The 17,320-nt window shown below is 43.2% G+C and overlaps 1 protein-coding gene across 5 annotated transcripts in view; it reads left to right on the plus strand.

Moving 5' to 3' along the window:
* SLC44A5 (solute carrier family 44 member 5) overlaps positions 1-17,320 on the plus strand; it is a 203,196-nt gene that overhangs the window by 37,048 nt on the left and 148,828 nt on the right. For 2 of the 5 annotated variants that reach the window (XM_030573388.1, XM_030573387.1), the window contains one exon: positions 5,641-5,728. The exons of 2 other annotated variants lie outside the window; for them this stretch is intronic. In XM_030573388.1, the coding sequence (XP_030429248.1) occupies positions 5,691-5,728 (38 nt within the window). In that variant the 5' untranslated portion in view covers positions 5,641-5,690. Of the gene's footprint in view, positions 1-5,640; positions 5,729-14,678; positions 15,123-17,320 lie in introns of those variants that run through there. One more of the 5 variants, XM_030573386.1, reaches the window with a different exon arrangement.

A 17,320-nucleotide genomic window follows, 5' to 3' on the forward strand; every position in this document is an offset into this window, starting at 1 on the left:
AGATACTGGCCGCAAGGGAAGGATTAATGTATAATAAAACACACATTAAAATGTTAAATGTTTAATTAAAAAATCTTAATATAATTAAAAAAAGAAGTGAAAAGGCCTGTCTGTGCCATTCTGTAAGCAGTAGGTCGGGAAGAACAGAAACACTACCATTGCATAGACTTAGGAAAAATGTCTGCCTTGTTAAGCTAATAGAGTAATCTGAATGGATGAGCATTTGTAGTTGCTTCACAAGGTTAAAATTCAAGTTGCATGAACTATGTCTTCTTCCCACAGCTAATACACCTAAACTATCTTAATCAGAGCATTTATTCCCCCATCTTTCCTGCAAAGTCTTAAATTCTAGACATAATTTGATCCCACTGTATATGTTTTTGATGTGTAGCTTCAATATCTTTCAAAGTACTTCAAATATCTTATTTATCTTCTTAAATAAGTGAATGGAGTTGCGGCTGGGTACCTGAGATGGACCATACTGATGATGCCACATTCAAGGCAGATTGCAAGAACTAGGGCAGACAATCCTCAAAGATGGTGGTTTACTCTATAATTAGATTCACCACGCCAGGCACAGATGAGCTTCCACAGTACCATACTAGTTAACCAGAAGCCAAAACACAGTTCGTTTTAGGCATTCCAGCCTTTGGCTCCCATCCAGACAACCCAATCTAATATAGTGAGAGGTTGCTGAAAACTCATTTCACCATGTGTGAGGTTCATTCTAATCCAAAAGGATGACACACATCCCAGATAAAACACTGCTTTTGAGAGGAGAGTGACAGTTTCAGAAAAGTGTTTTAGAAGTCCCACCTCCATATGTGTTCCTCAGTTTTTTGGATATCTATTATGATTCACAGAAAAGTTACTTCTTATTTGGGGCTATTTAGGATTATAGCCAAAGAAATTCCTTTATGTCATAAAGGATTCTTTAATTTGTACAGGATTCCCATAGTGAGTATTTATACTGATTTTGCAGTTAATAAATTAATCGAAGAAATTTCAGTAGTCAGCTGACAATTGCTTAGCCCTGTGGTTTTCAACCATTTTTCATTTGGGGACCCCTAAACATTTTTGAATGGAGATGCGGACCCCTTTGGAAATTCTGCCTGTGATCCGCAGACTCCTACATAGAAGTCTTAGATTGAAAACTGACTAAACAGAATTCAACTATAAATGTTGCACATACTTGGCATGGCATTTGACATAGTATGAGACAGGGCGCTAAGCTGTGAGCTTCTGTGGTAATGACAACACTTCTGGGTTTTGACCTGTAGGTTGGGGTATTCACATACACTTAATTGATCAGAAAAATCAAATGCCTATTCTGGGATCTGAAACTTTATTTTCATAGTCACCTTTTGCAGATCCCTTAGATATAGTCTTCAGACCCCCAAGGGTCCATGGACCACAGGTTGAAAATCACTGGCTTAGCATGTTTGCAATTGCTCTGGAACATTAATCATTATGTTTTGGTGCTGAGATCTACAAATATACAGATAATTGCTTTAAATCTTCAATCTGCATTGGAATTTATTGATTTAAATTTAGTATTAGTGTTTGTTTACTGTAACCTCTGTTTATCGTAAAACAAAATTCTTGTGGTCTCTGCTCAGATGTGACTAGAACTCACCAGACAATCTTGCCTAAAGATGGTTTCAAACCTAATCCATTTTCGGTGTGTTTTTGCTGAACCATTAAGCCATACTAATAATATTTGGTTTTGGACTGCTTTCCTGTTGCTCCACACTTTGGGGCAGTTTTGACCAGTGAGGGAGGCAACGAAGTACATACTCTTAGAACAAATGTGTTGTGAAATGTATAAGTCAAAATCCCCCTTTCCCCCTGACCCGACACCGCCCCCACAGATTATCTCAAATATCTAGCACTGTAATGGAGATACTATAGGCTGTATCCTCAGCTGAGCAGAACAGAAGGGGCAAAGATGCCTCTAAGGGCAGGTCCAAGGCCATCCCTAGCCATTTTGGTGCCCTACGCAACCCCCCCCCCCGAGCAACACAAGTTACAACACCGTAAGCGCTGTCCACACCAGCACTATGTCAGTGGGAAATGCTCTCCTGCCAGTATAGCTTCCACACCCGCGAGAGGTGGAGTAATTATGTCGATGGGAGAGCTCTCTCCCATTGGCATAGAACAGTGGTAGGCAACCTATGGCACGTGTGCCGAAGGTGGCACGCGAACTGACTTTCAGTGGCACTCACACTGCCTGGGTCCTGGCCACCGGTCTTGTGGGGGCTCTGCATTTTAATTTAATTTTAAATGCAGTGTCTTAATTTTAAAAACCTTATTTACTTTACAGTTTAGTTGTATATTATAGACATAGAAAGAGACCTTCTAAAAACATTAAAATGTATTACTGGCACGTGGAACCTTAAATTAGAGTGAATGAATGAAGACTTGGCACACCACTTCTGAAAGGTTGCTGACCCCTGGCATAGAATGTCTTCACCAGACATGTTACAGTGGCGCAGCTGTATCAATGCAGCTGTGCTGATGTAGCACTTCTAGTGTAGACTGGCCCTAAGTCATCTGTGTGCCTCCCCATTCCTGGGGCTGGCTGCATGCTAAACCAACCTCTGGCATAATTTAGAGAAGCTACAGTGCCTCCATCCTACTCCTGGGCCTGGCCTGCCCCAGAATGCCTTCTGCATAGATGGAGTGAGTGATGCAAGGGGCCATAGGGAATTTCCCTATCAGAAACTCTTTGGCTTCACTTGGGTGTCTGGAACCTGAGTGCACAGACCTAACAGCAGGGTAAGGGACAATTCATCCTAAGAAGAATTTACTAGGTCAATGGCTCTCAACCTTTCCAAACTACTGTACTCCTTTCAGGAGTCTGATTTGTCTTGTGTACCCCGAAGTTTCACCTCACTTAAAAACTACTTATATTTTTATATCTGATTTTGTAAACAAGAGTGTCACAGCAACTAATACTGAAAAAGTACTTACTTTCTCTTTTTTAACCATATCATTCTAAAATAAATCAATTGGAATATAAATACTGTACAGTAATTACATTTCAGTGTATGTAGAGTAGTATAAACAAGTCGCGTGAAATTTGTTTGTACAGACTTCACTAGTGCTTTTTGTGTAGCTTGCTGTAAAACTAGGCAAATATCTAGATGAGTTGATGTACCCCCAGAAGACCTCTGTGTACCCCTGGTTGAGAACCACTGTACTAGGTGATACCCAATGCTCACACACAGAACAGAACTGTTGAAGAGTGAAAGACACAATAGAAGCCTTGTTACCAGCTCCAGGATAGGCAGTCAAAGCTCACTTAATGAGAAGGAGGAAATGTATTGCTTAAGAGCATGAAGAAATAGATACCACAGCAGATATAGCTCTCTCTTTCCATATAGTTGTTTTTCTATTTTCAGGATTGTGATTTTTTCAAATTGTGGCTAGCAATATAGTATATTTATTTTTTTAAACTTTGCAAAAGGCATAGGCTATTGTTCTTGCAGTAAATACATAAAATAAACGAAGATTGCAGAAGAGTCATGAAAAATAGTGAGTAAGTTCCACAATAGCATGCCTACTTCTTTGTTTCTGGTTTGCACATCATAATAACTTTGCAAGAACCCTACTCAAGCACCATAACCCTTGCAATTAAAATTGCTCATAAATATTCCCTTGTTAAATTAAATTTCTTATTTCTTTATAGCACTGTTAGCTAGACAGGATACTTCATTGGTAAGAATATTGTGCTTTGCCATGCTAAAATCACATTGGTCCTGATGTTGATCCAACAGATTTTTTATTAGACTTTTGAGAGCACTGACTGTAGCTTAATATCTTTTTGGTATAAGAACCATCATTAATCTAAGAAACTCTAATTGCTGTATGAGATTAAAACTACAAGACTGAGACTTAATGCAAATTTCTTTCTTTCTTTCTCCAAGATGTTTTTGGGAATTTGCCTTTCTAGACAAAATGTTAGGAATTGTTGATACTGATTTTTATCTTTAAAGTTTTGCTTTCTGTTATGAATAGAATGTGATAGTTATTGATAAATGAAGAGAAAATAGAAAAAAGTCCCATTGGAAGGGTATGAGAGCCTGGGGTTGAACCCACTATGGCTACAGGATGAACCTCACCTGAGAGAGATCAGGTGATTCCCCTGTAAAGAGCAGCTGGAAACTACCAGGGAGGAGGGGGGAAAGGGATGCTTAGAGGGAACAGAGACTATGAGGAATGAGCGCAGGCTCTAGCGATGTCCTGGGATTAAGACTCTAGTGAGGAAGGGCTGCAAGTAGCCTGGTAATACAGGAGAGACCCTGAATAGATAAGGGAAAGAGTGCCAAAGCTCCTCAGGCGGGGAGACCTGGGAGTAGAAATGCTTGTGTGTGGGACTTTAATTTTGGACTCTGAGTTTTATTTTGAGTTATGTTCTGTTAATAAATGCAAACCTCAGTGAAATATTTTGACCTCAGAAAAAGTGTGGAATCTGAGTAATGAGCCTTTTGAGGGAGAAGTTATTAACAGGGTAGCCCAGAGACATTCCTGGCCAGGAGGGGGTGCATGGGAGGCAGCCAAATCCTGTTACACAGGGGAAAAGAGGATCATGGAAACTCTGTATCTCCTTGTGGCATTTCCATGTGTGCATCACAAGGTGAAGGATTTGTAGGGAGGGACCTTTGGAGGAGGCAGGGATGTGACTTTCCCTGGAAAAGAATCTGCAGCCCTGTGTATAATCTCTTCTTTTGTGTTGCCCTTCATGTTGACTGTATTCGTTCTACCCTATACAACAGCTACATGGCTCTCTGAAGAGCTGTACTACTAATGGCCAAAGCCTGCCCTGGCCTGATTGGCCCCATGGGGCAAGACTGTCTTTAATGATATAACATTTGGGAGTTCATATTTCTAGTGTTTCTACCTGCTCCAGCTCTGGAAAACTTTTTTTACATGGGCAGCTTGTGGTTCTCCCAGCATAAGTGTAGTTGATAGAAAATGTTCCACTTGCACTTCAAATCCATTGGGCCTATTTCTCTGCTCTCCTGCACTGGGTTTAGTCATTAGCACCTGTGATATATGCAATCATGTGCCAGCAGTGCTCCTCTGCCATGTACATTGGCCAGACCGGACAGTCTCTACACAAAAGAATAAATGGACACAAATCTGACATCGGGAATCATAACAATTAAAAACCAGTAGGAGAACATTTCAACCTCTCTGGTCACTCAGTTACAGACTTAAAGGTGGCAATTTTGTAACAGAAAAGCTTCAGAAACAGACTCCAGTGAGAAACTGCTGAACTTGAATTAATATGCAAACTAGATACCATCAGTTTAGGCTTGAATAGAGATGGAATGGCTGAGTCATTACACACATTGAATCTATTTCCCCATGTTAAATATCCTTACACCTTCTTGTCAAAATATCTGAAATGGGCTATCTTGATTATCACTACAAAAGTTTTTTCTCTTAATTAATTAGCCTCTTAGAGTTGGTAGGGCAGCTTCCACCTTTTCATGTTCTCTGTATGTGTATATATATATCTCCTTACTTTATGTTCCACTCTATGCATCCAATGAAGTGGGCTGTAGCCCACGAAAGCTTATGCTCAACTCTCTAGTCTCTAAGGTGCCACAAGTACTCCTGTTCTTTTTGCAGGTACAGACTAACATGGCTGCTACTCTGAGACCTGCGCAAAGGAGTGTAAAATGCTAACAAATCAAGATGGCAACAATTTCAACTTGGGGTAAATAACTTCTCAAGATGGTAAACACTGGAAAAACAGACCCATTATTGCTCATCATGTCATCTTTTAAGAATTGCTCCCTGTCATCTTGATAACATCCTTCTTTGTATTTGTAAATCACTATCATAGAATATCAGGGTTGAAAGGGACCTCAGGAGGTGTCATAAACAGATAGTTAAGGGTTAATATCTCTTTTACCTGTAAAGGGTTAACAAACAGGGAACCAAACACCTGACCAGAGGACCAACCAGGAGACAAGATACTTTCAAATCTCGGTGGAGGGAAGCCTTTGTTTGTGTTTTTTGGGGTTGTTTTTTTCTCTCTGGGCTCTGAGAGTGACCACACGTACCTACAGGCTCTCTAATCTTCTATTACAATTTTGTAAGTACAAAGGTAGAAAGGCGGTATAGTCTTTTTATTTGTTTTTCATTATTTGCAAATGTGTATTTGGCTGGAAGTATTTTAAATTGTATTTCTGCTGGAGGAGGCTGTTTCTCCAATTTCTAGAAGCTGACAGACCCTGTAATATTCCATCTTGAATTTACAGTGGTTTTTTTATTCTTTTTTTCTTTTATTAAAAGTTTTGCTTTTAAGACCTGTCTGATTTTTTCCCTTGTTAAGGCTCAAGGGAACTGAGTCTGTACTTAACAGGGAAGGAAAAGGGAGGGGGAGAGAAAGGGAGGGGAGCCCACCTGATTTCTCTGTGTTGTGATTCAAGGAGTTTGGATCACGGTGATCTCCTAGTGTACCCAGGGCGGGAAAGATCTGGGAGGAAGAAAGGAGAAGGGGGAATCCCTTTGTTTAGATTCACGGAGCTTGAATCTGTATATCTCTCCAGGAGCCCAGGGAGGGAACACCTGGAGGGGAGGAGGGGGAAGGGAAATGGTTTATTCCCCTTTGTTGTGAGACTCAAGGAATTTGGGTCGTGGGGGTCCCCAGGGAAGGTTTTGGGGGAGACCAGAGTTTATCAGGCACTCTAAGTCCTGATTGGTGGCAGCACTACAGGATCTAAGCTGGTAATTAAGCTTAGGGGAATTCATGCTAGTACCCATATTTTGGATGCTAAGGTTCAAAATTAGGAATTATACTATGACAGGAGGTCATCTAGTTCAATCCCCTGTTCAAAGCAGGACAAATCCCCAGAATTTATTTTTTAACCCCACTTTCCTAAATGGTCCCCTTGCGGATTGAGCTCACAACCCTGGGTTTAGCAGGCCAATGCTCAAACCACTGAGCTATCCCTCTATCTGCTGTGTTGCTGTTAGCTGTGCTCCAGTCTACACCTAGTTTAGCTCTCCTTGTCTATTTTATTTTCTGAATCTTTTATTCTGTTAGTTGCCCTTCTTTGAACTCTCTCTCCAGCTTGTGTGGGTAAGGAAGCCAACCTTGATAAGGTGCTTTCTTGCCAGAAATCTTATGTTGCCACAAATATTGTGGGCATCTAAAGACTTCCAGGAAAGATGATCAAAAATCAGTGAAGATAGGTCAGAACGAACATTTGAGGGAAGGAAAGAAAATTATTCAAAGATAAATGTATGTCCTCAAAGGAAAGGTATACTGAACAGCTATCAATACACCAGGATTATAAGAGGCTAGTCTGATGAACCAAAGATTAATACTCAATTATTTTTGGCAAAGAAATTACCAAAAGTACAGAAAAGTTAATAGGTTACATATGAATGGAAGAGAGGAAAAATGACAAGAAAAGCAAAGGTAGAGAAGAAGAAATGCAGATAACATTAAGAAAAAAGGCCTTTTAATATTACAAGTACATGAGGCATGAAAGGTCAGTGAATGTGGAAGAGAGGCCTCTAATGGATAGACAGGTAATTTATTGACAGGGTAATGAAGACATTGATTTGGAAAAAATTATTAAATGAATCCTTTGCCTCAGTGCTCACAAAGGAGAAGGAAGGAAGGGAGTAAAATGCCTAAAGCAAGGAGGGTTATAAAAGAATAGGTGGTCAGGAAATTAGAATGAAGATGCAGGGCCAGGTGGGATCCATTTAATAATTCTGAGGAAGGAATGAAAGAAATTAGAAGATTTAGAAGATATTCAGAATGTCTCATGACCACAAGGAGATAATAAGGGACTAGAAAGAAAATATCTATATTTCAGGCAGAGTCTAGGGAAGACCCATGAACTGCAGTTTTGTCGGGACATCTTTCAGGATTAGGACAATGAAAGCCCAATGGTGTCACAATGGATCCCAGGATCCCAGGAGAGGGCAGGGGTGATACCCATGATGGTGAAACTTTCTCTATGCCCTTCTTTCAGTTAGTGATTGTTGCATTTGCTTCTCCAAATTTTCCCATAATACTTTGATGGAGTGATGGACAGAACAGCTGGCTCCCTCATTATTTTGTTCACCACTTAGGCCTCATTTCCTATGAACCAATTCTGGTTTATTAATTTTTGGTCCCACACTTTTCTTGGTTACCAGGGATGATTTGTAAAAACAGTCCTTGAATTATACCAGTAAGCCGTTTTGTATGGATTAATTCAGTCTTTATCTTCCTTTTGCACCTTTTCCCATCAACACTTACTGTTATAGGTTATTGTGACATTTTATGAACTTTCAGTTCATAAAGCAGTTGAGCTCACAATTAGGGTAAATTTGTAGGCCCAATTATTACAACAGATCCCTCTGGCCAGTTAGGTGAGGTATTAATGGACTCCAAATTGTCCTTGGCCAGAATCATAGTGACCATAACAAGATGCTTCAAAGTTATTGGTGGGGCTTGTAAAATATAGAAAAAAGAATATAGAGCAATTGCAGAACTGCAACAGGAAATGTAAGGTTTTGCAGAGAAGTAAGGGGAAGGAAGTCAATGGGAGTTAGGTGCCTAAATGACTTTGAGGATTTGGGTGTAAGAGGTTAGATAAGTATTTAGAAAACAGATTGAGGAATACAACTGCCAAGTTTTTATAATAGATACATTTTATTGCTGAAAAGAATGACATAGAAAAGCAAGGCAGATGGGAAAAACCCATAACTGAGACATGATTTTAGTAGTTCTTTGTAAATGTTGGGCACTAGCCTTGTAAAAATCATTTCTCCTTGTTCTCACATGGCCTGTTTTTCGGGGGGCTAAGAACCCACAACTCCCATAGAAATCATTGGGAGCTGTAAATGCTCTATACCTCTGGAAATCAAGCCACTTGTCCCCAGATCAAACGTACAGCTTCACCTAGGATGGCATGAACTGTACTCTCAGCTGCTTCTGTTCTGAACTGAAAGCTCAACTCTGGAGAAATTTTGCTGAATCATCTTTTGCAGAATTTACTCCTTGGAATTTTTCCCATGCAGAGAGGAGCACTTCAAAGTAATCTTGGGCATGCAGCAGTATAGACTTCAAAGAGCACAGTTTAGGTGTTTTTGTTTTTTTTAATTTTTAAATATGGATAGTTGAGACTGTTAATTAATGCTACAAATGTAAAGGTTTTGTATCCTACTACTCTGATAAAATATTTCTGTGGTATTTGCATGAGGCTCAGAATGTTATAGATGCTAGAGGTAAGCACAGTGGTTTTCAAACTGTGGGTCGCGACTCGGAACTGGATTGCAGAATGGAAGGCACTGGGTCGTGGCAGCTCTGGTCATCACTGCTGACCAGGCTGCCCAGCTAAGGCAGGCTAGTTCTTACCTGTTCTGACACTGTGCTGCGCCCCAGAAGCGGCCAGCAGCAGGCCTGGCTCTTAGGCTGAGGGGTCACAGGGCTCCGTGCACTGTCCCGCGCACCGGTTCCACGTTCCCAGCCAATGGGAGCTGGGGGGAGGGGCGCGGTGCCTGTGGGTGAGAACCGCGTGTAGCCACTTGTGCGCCTTCACCTAGGAGCTGGATCTGCTACTGTCTGCTTCTGGGGTCCGTGGTGCCAGGACAGGCAGGAAGCCTGCCTCTGCACCTGTGCTGTGCCGCTGACCGGGAGCTGCCTGAGGTAACCGCACACCCCTGTCCCCACCCCAGAACCTGTACCCCCATCTCAGAGCCCTGACCCCCTACTGCACCTTACTGCCCAGCCCTGAGCCCCCTCAAACCCAGAGCCCCCTTCTGCACCCCAAACCCCTCATCCCCAGCTCCGTTGGGTTGCAGGCATCAACAGTTTTCTTCAACTGTGTCACCAGAAAAAAAGTTTGAAAGCCACTGGTATAGCACACACTTTTTTTTCCCTGTACCAACATTTCTTAGTTACAGTGGGCTAGGGAGCTTCGTATCTCTCAGCTGTGCCTTATTACTTGACCACACTATCTTCTGTGGGCTGAAGGCCAAGGGCTCTTGGAGTCTCATCAAGGTTCTGCCACTGACTCAGCACAGGCCTTGGGAAGACGCTTAATATCAATGTGTGTCTGCAAAATGAGGGTCATGGTAGTTACCTAATATGGACGTTGTGCGTATTAGTGAGTGCCAGATCCTGAGGTGAATTACGGTAGTGCAGCAGCACTAAAATGAATGAATCTACTCTGATTTACACCAGCAGAGGAGCTGGCCCAGAAGGTCTAAGTATACCATGTGTTAATTATTATTGTTGAACTAGATTTACCTCTATCCCAAACAAACCTGAAGTCAGAAAAGCTGGTGAATAGAGAAATAAATTATGCATTTGCAAACCTCTTGAGTCCAAAGGGCATTAATTCAGTGAGTTTAGGTGGCGTCAGTTGTTAAGGCAGATTGAACAAGAGGGTAGCCTGTACCAAGCCTGGGAGAGGAGAGACAGCTCTCCCTCCACATGTAGCAGAGAAGAGGGAGCTGTGCCCCTCCTCCCTTCCCTCCACACCTCATCCTTTTAAACTCTTGGCAGAGTTTCTGTTAACAAACGTCGCTTGGAATTTTCGCTGTAGAGCAGTTTTAACTTCTGTCAGACTCCAAAAGAGCTATGCTGAATGGAGCTAGCCATTAACGTTAGACTCACTCAGAGCTGGTGCAAGGATATTTTGCGCCCTAGGCGAAACTTCCATCTTGCGCGCGCCACCCCCCCCCCCAAAAAAAAATCACATACATTATACACAATACACGGTCACGAAATTGTGCCCCAGACCTTTTTTTTTTAATCTGCCATGAGGCTGCATCAACTGTAAACGAAAAAAAAAGAAATTTTATTCCTATCAGTCCTTTTTCTTGTTCACTATTAAAAGTAAAGGATAGAGAATGCATGTCACTTACTATAATTAACTATTTGAATTTCATCAACTGTTTGACGTAAATATTGATTAAGAGATCACGATGACTTTCAAGCTTAAGCCTGAGTATTCAAGCCTTGTTAGGTTTATGTTGCAACCATTACACTAAACAAAAGCACAGATGTAGGCAGATCTTATCCTACTGATGTAACAGCAACTGCTCTGGATAGGATCAAAAAGTTGTTCCATATTAGGGGTTGTCAGGTTTCTCAGAGGCATCGTGGTCCAGGTTTGTTTTAAAGAAATAGACCCCTATCCTGCAATCACTTATGCAGGAGGTATCTGTTAAGATGTTTTGCCTTGTTCTGCTTTACCTCACTTGAGATAGGTGCAATTCAAGCATCTGACAAAATAATAGGAGAGCAACCTTCCAAGTTAGTAAGGAAAACATCTGGCTAGTACAACCTAGGATCCCACTATTGTGCTGCTCTGCTAGAAAGAATGATAAAAGATTAAAGTTCACAGAAGGTACAACTCCAAGGTGCTCCGAGCTGTCCAGCTAATCCTTGAATGTTACATTGTAAGAATTCACATGCAAATCCCATTTGCTTGATTCGAAAGAGGAGGCCATCAATGGGAGAGGCCTGGGAGCTCTAGAGATATTAATAGTTCATGTCTGTTCCAGTATTTAGTATCAAATCAGGGCTTTACCTGTCAGCAAACAACCACCACACCTACTTATTTCTCAGCATCCTGCATGTTGTGGCTAGATGGTGATCCTGAGTCACTTGTTACCTTACACAAGAGAAACCTACATTTTAAAGAATTATTTCAAATGGGACAATAAAACAGGAGTAACAAACTTTCTGCTTTTCTGAGGTAATAGCCCCAGAAGTTCTTTATTATTTAACAGAGAGCCTGAGCTGAATGCTGGAACAGGAGGCAATATGATGTTGAAGGGCTTCTGTGAAGGAAGAGGAAGAAGTGGCTCTTGGAGCCTCTGGGCCTGATCTAAAACCAATTGAAATCAGTGGGAATTTTTCCACTGACTTCAATATCTGGGGATTGGTCCTGCTTTGAGCAGGGGTTGGACTAGATGACTTCCTGAGGTCCCTTCCAACCTTGATATTCTATGATTCTATGAAGGTGGATCAAGGCCTCTGATAACAAGAGTAACTTTTGTAAACTTCTCATTTCTGGGCAATGAAAATACTTACTTACTGAAATAAGGACATGATTGCTGGGGATGGAAGAGATGTGGAGATATCAGACGATGAAAGGCTTACAGTCACCTGGGTTGGGGATCTGGGCTAAGGGTGGTTGGTGGTGAAGTAAGATAGGAAATACGTGTAAACCAGCTCTTAAGCTAAGAAGTGGGGGCTTAGTAGGTTTTAACACATGCAATAGTTTAAAACAACACACAAGGGTGTATGGATTGTTTGTAAGGGGTCTGTTTAGTAATGAAATAGAAAATCACTTCAAGTTTAGAAAATGCAGGAACAGTAGGATACAAACAGGAAAGGGAATATAAAAAACTGTACAGATTTTGTAGAACATGATGTGAACCTAATAAGTAACTATGTCACCTGATTTTTGTATCCTCCTCTTCCCATTTCCTTATTTTGCTCCCATTGTTTGTCACTATCACTTGGTGTCATTTTTAATTTAGATCACAGGCTCTTTGGGCTAGTGAGTCTCTTTTATTTGTCTGCAGAGATCCTAGAACATTTTTGGACACAGAATACATAAGTAATAATATTCATAACAATAATTGCCAAGTGATATACAAACTTAAATGGGATAGAGCCCAGGGGATCCCCCGGGTCAGCGCGCCGCCGCGGCAGCCGGCAGCCCAGGGGATCCCCTGGTATAGGGAACCCCCTGGGCTCCGGGCTGCTGCGGTGGCGCACTGACCCGGGGGACACCCTGGGCTGCCAGCTGCCACGGCGGCACCCTGACCCGGGGGACACCCTGGGCTACCGGCTGCCCCGGCGGCACCGTGACCCAGGGGGCCCCTGGCCTGCCGGCTGCCGCGGCGGTGCACGCTGACTCAGGGTCAGTGTGCCTCCGCGGCAGCCGGCAGCCCAGGGTTTCCCTGGGCCAGGGGATCCCCTGGGCTGCTGCGGCGGCGCGCTGACCCGGGGGACACCCTGGGCTGCCGGGTGCCACGGCGGCGCACTGACACGGGGGACACCCTGGGCTGCCAGCTGCCGCGGCGGCGCACTGACCCGGGGGACACCCTGGGCTGCCGGCTGCCACGGCGGCGCACTGACACGGGGGACACCCTGGGCTGCCGGCTGCCACGGCGGCGCACTGACACGGGGGACACCCTGGGCTGCCGGCTGCCACGGCGGCGCACTGACACGGGACACCCTGGCCTGCCGGCTGCTGCGGCATCACCCTGACCCAGGGGGCCCCTGGCCTGCCGGCTGCCGCAGAGGTGCGTGCTGACCCAGGGTCAGTGCGCCTCCGTGACAGCTGGCAGCCCAGGGTTTCCCTGGGCCAGGGGATCCCCTGGGCTGCCGCGGCGGCGCGCTGACCCAGGGGATCCCCTGGGCTCTGGGCTGCTGCAGCGGCGCGCTGACCCAGGGGATCCCCTGGGCTCTGGGCTGCTGCGGCGGCGCGCTGACCCAGGGGACACCCTGGCCTGCCGGCTGCTGCGGTGGTGCGCGCTGACCCAGGGTCAGTGCGCCTCCGCTGCAGCCAGCAGCCCGGGGTTTCCCTGGGCCAGGGGATCCCCTGGGCTGCGGGCTGCCACGGCGGCGCTCTGACCGGGGGGACCCCCTGGGCTGCCGGCTGCCGCAGCTGCGCCCTGACCCAGGGGACACCCTGGGCAGCCGGCTGCCTCTCTGTCCCAGCAGCAGCGGCCGGTCAACCATTTAAAAAAAAATTTGGGGGTGCTTTTTGGCGCCCCCAAATCTCGGCGCCCTAGGCAACCGCCTAGTTCGCCTAAATGATTGCACTGGCCCTGCACTCACCACCTGTCCTGATCATTTGTCCTTCCTAATTTCAAAGTGACTCACTGCCCTCTCCCTTTCACCCAGTGAGCAACTGCATCCTGCTCCCATGGAGCACACTTTCCATCACCAGACCCCTCTGCCAAAGTAGGATTTTCAAAACACTTAACGGAGTTAGGTGCCCACCTCCCATTGAAAGACTATGGGAGTGAGATGTCCAGCTCGCTAAGGTGCTTTTGCAAATCTGAGTCTACACTAGCTTATGTAAGTGTAACGAGGCTGAATCTGACACTTGGTGTTTCTCGCTGTTAGTTACTATCTGCTGTTTAATGTCGGGGATAATAATAAACAATGTTAATAAATAAAAATCTAATGCTGTGGAGAACTTTAAACATATTACAAAAACTTAATTTACATATCACTTCAAGCTTCCTGCTCTCGCTCTCTAAGAATATTTTTGTGCTAAACTCTTTTTCATTCATTTTAAAGGGTAGCATCTCCCATTTGGGTTTTTACAGAGTGGGAGCTATGGAGAGGCTAGGTTAAATCACAAATGAACTAAATAAAGGGAGCAGGTTGTCTTTGTCACAATCACTTTTAGTGCTAATCACTGTCAGAGTGAGATTTAAAGAACCCTCATGAAATTCGGAAAAAAAAAATTCTGCTGCAGTAGCAGGTAATTTTAAAATTACACTGCCTGCCCCACTGACTTAGTTATATGGCAGAGAGAGTTAAACCAAGTCCAATTAGCAGCAGCACCAGATACTGTCCTAAATTAGCAGAACTGTGGGATATCTTTCAAGAACATATTGCAAAGATGTAAGAGGTAATATGTTTATGTTCAAACTCAGTAATTTAGAAGCGCTGTGTCTCCTTTATTTCCTTTTATTTTTTCTTTCTGGACCCAGCTTTCCTTTTTGTCTGTTCTCATTAATGTGTGCTTCTGTAGGTCTGCTTCTTTTATAGGGCAGCTACACCACTTTTACTGGTGCTCTCGTCACCTCTCATTTCTCCTTCTTTCATCCTGCTCTGCCACCCTTTTCTGGCTGGCTCTGTCTTTTACCCTTTCCCATTTTTTGGATCCTTGGCCCCCTCTATTCTTCTCTCATGTTGGCTCCTTTCTCTGTAGCTCTCCTGTTTCCTCACTTCCCTTCTCTGTTTATCTCTCATGCACCTCCCCCTCCTTTCTGAGTACACAGCTCTGTTGGGATAGCCAATAAGTTTCATTGTTCAACCACAATCCACTTACAGCAAGTGGCATTTGACAGCTAAAGAAGAGAGAGGAGACAGCTACTGATGGATCAGCAACCAGGAAAAGGTATACATGGTCGGGTGGGGGGGGCATGGGCAGGGTCTCCACAAAAAAAGAAAAAAGAAAAAAAAATCTCTGCTCAAGAAAGTCCGTGCCCTGGGTACCTTAACTGATAGGAACTTTGAGCTGTGAAAAGTGCCTGGACGTTTTAATATGTTCTGGCCAAAGATGGTAGGGTGGCTAGGGTTGATAGTTTGACCTTTCTATTTGCCTGGTACTAGCCTCATTTGTAACTAGGGTTATGAAAACCCTGCAGGGTTCAGTTTATGAAGAGGGTCAGGAGTGAGGGCAGCTGGTGCGGAGTTGGTGAGTCACTGAAACAGCCACAGATCATATGTGCCAAACCTTAGTAAGCCTGAGCTAAAGTTTGTGAAGTGACACAAGGCTCATTTTCAGTGGTTTTTCATCTGATGTGAATGTTTTTGCTTAGTACTGGATATGTCAACGGGTCTGATGAAAAACTCCTTTCAGAGGCTCACATTCTGATGGGCAGCAGCACACATTTCTTCCTTCCTATCCCCAAGTTTTCTTGTGGCTTCCAACCTCTACTAGCCTGGGGAACAAAGGACTTAAATTCTGATACACTGCATGGTACTGCAGGTCCTCAGTGTCAAGCCGCTGAACTGCATATTTCTTACTGAGAGACTGAAAAACTCATAATACTAACATGGGTTTGTTTTCCAGTTAGATCACTGCTCCTCTTCAGTCATGCAAAAGCTATTTTGCAGATGATGAAAACTGTAACTCTAATTCTCTTTGTCAAACTGTGCACATAAAATTTTCAGACCTACCCAATGTGCTGCCTCCAAGTTATTCTAATACTTTAGGCTCTTCTTCCTAGATTGATGCAGTTTGTTTGGTTCAGTATATTTACTTCAAGGCCAATCAGCCTTTATTCATAATCAGACAGTTAAATCAAAAGTCTAGTTGTTTTTGTCATACACATACTGAAATGAACTGCTTAGTTATTACAATCAGTGGTTTTTTTGCATTGATATATGAGCGTTTGCAAATACGAATTACCAAATTAGGTACTATAAAAACTAATCCATCTTCAAATCAAACTCTTGTTAGTAGAAGAAAAAGATTAATGTGATTATCTTACATCAGAGAGGAAGCAAAGGAGAGAGAGAGAATTCTTTTGCTATATTTTTAAGTATTGCTTTAGAGACTATGTGTCACATGATAATCGGTGTTGTTAATTCTTCACATGCCAGCTGCACTGACTCATCTTGAAATATAACACATCCATAGAGATATCTGTTACCCTCCAAGTCTTGGTGTGATGGACAGCTGTTGTCTGGAAAGCAAGCATGCGAAGAGCAGATCCGTCCCCCAAGTGCATGGAGATCTGCTTCTAGGCAGTATCAGGCAACCTGGGTATCCTCTAAAGAATTTCAGCTGCAAGCTTTCAGCTCTATCAAGGAAGAGGAAAACAGGCAGGACTAGAGAAGACAAACTAGTTCCAGTAAAATACCTCGGTATTACTTCTAATATGGAGCTGCGTGGTACAGCAGTTAGAAGAAGGAACGGTGTCTTTTTGACTCTGATCTCAGTCCAGCAGAGTATTTAAGCACATCTGTAATTTCAGTGGGACTACTCGTGCTTAAAGCTACATGCTTTACTGGAGCAGGATCTCAGTCACTCACCTGCTGCTAACCTTGGGCAAGTTCCTTGGTTTCTTTGTGCCTCAGTTTACCTGAAATGATAACAATGCTTATCTACCTGTGTGTATTCAGACCCTTTGAGACCCTATAACACAGGACTACACTGTGTTATAAGTGGAGTATACAAATGCAAATTATTATTATTATTATTATTAATAATAATAATAAATAATATCAGTTAAGAGCTTTTATTTGAATAAAATAAACTTCAGACTCTGAAGAATACCAGGGATTATTTTCATTTTATGAAAATACAGTAAAGGCAGAGAACCTTGTGGCGAAAATAATAATTTCCCCATGTTGGCCCTTTCGTATATATTTGATGGAAGATAACACTTGCTGCAGTGTTCTGAACTCACTTGTAAAATTTAGAAGGCATCCTTTAATACTAAGCGGATTCTTCCCTGAAGATTAAGATTTGTGAAAGCTCTGGGATTAATGAATGTTGTCAGCAGAGAAACAGACGCTAGAGATCGAGGAGTAACAACAAAAACAGGCTTATTTCGGTATGGTTTAGTTTATGTTGATTTAAGATAA

Source organism: Gopherus evgoodei, chromosome 8, assembly GCF_007399415.2.
Source record: "Gopherus evgoodei ecotype Sinaloan lineage chromosome 8, rGopEvg1_v1.p, whole genome shotgun sequence".
NCBI lineage: Eukaryota > Metazoa > Chordata > Testudines > Testudinidae > Gopherus > Gopherus evgoodei.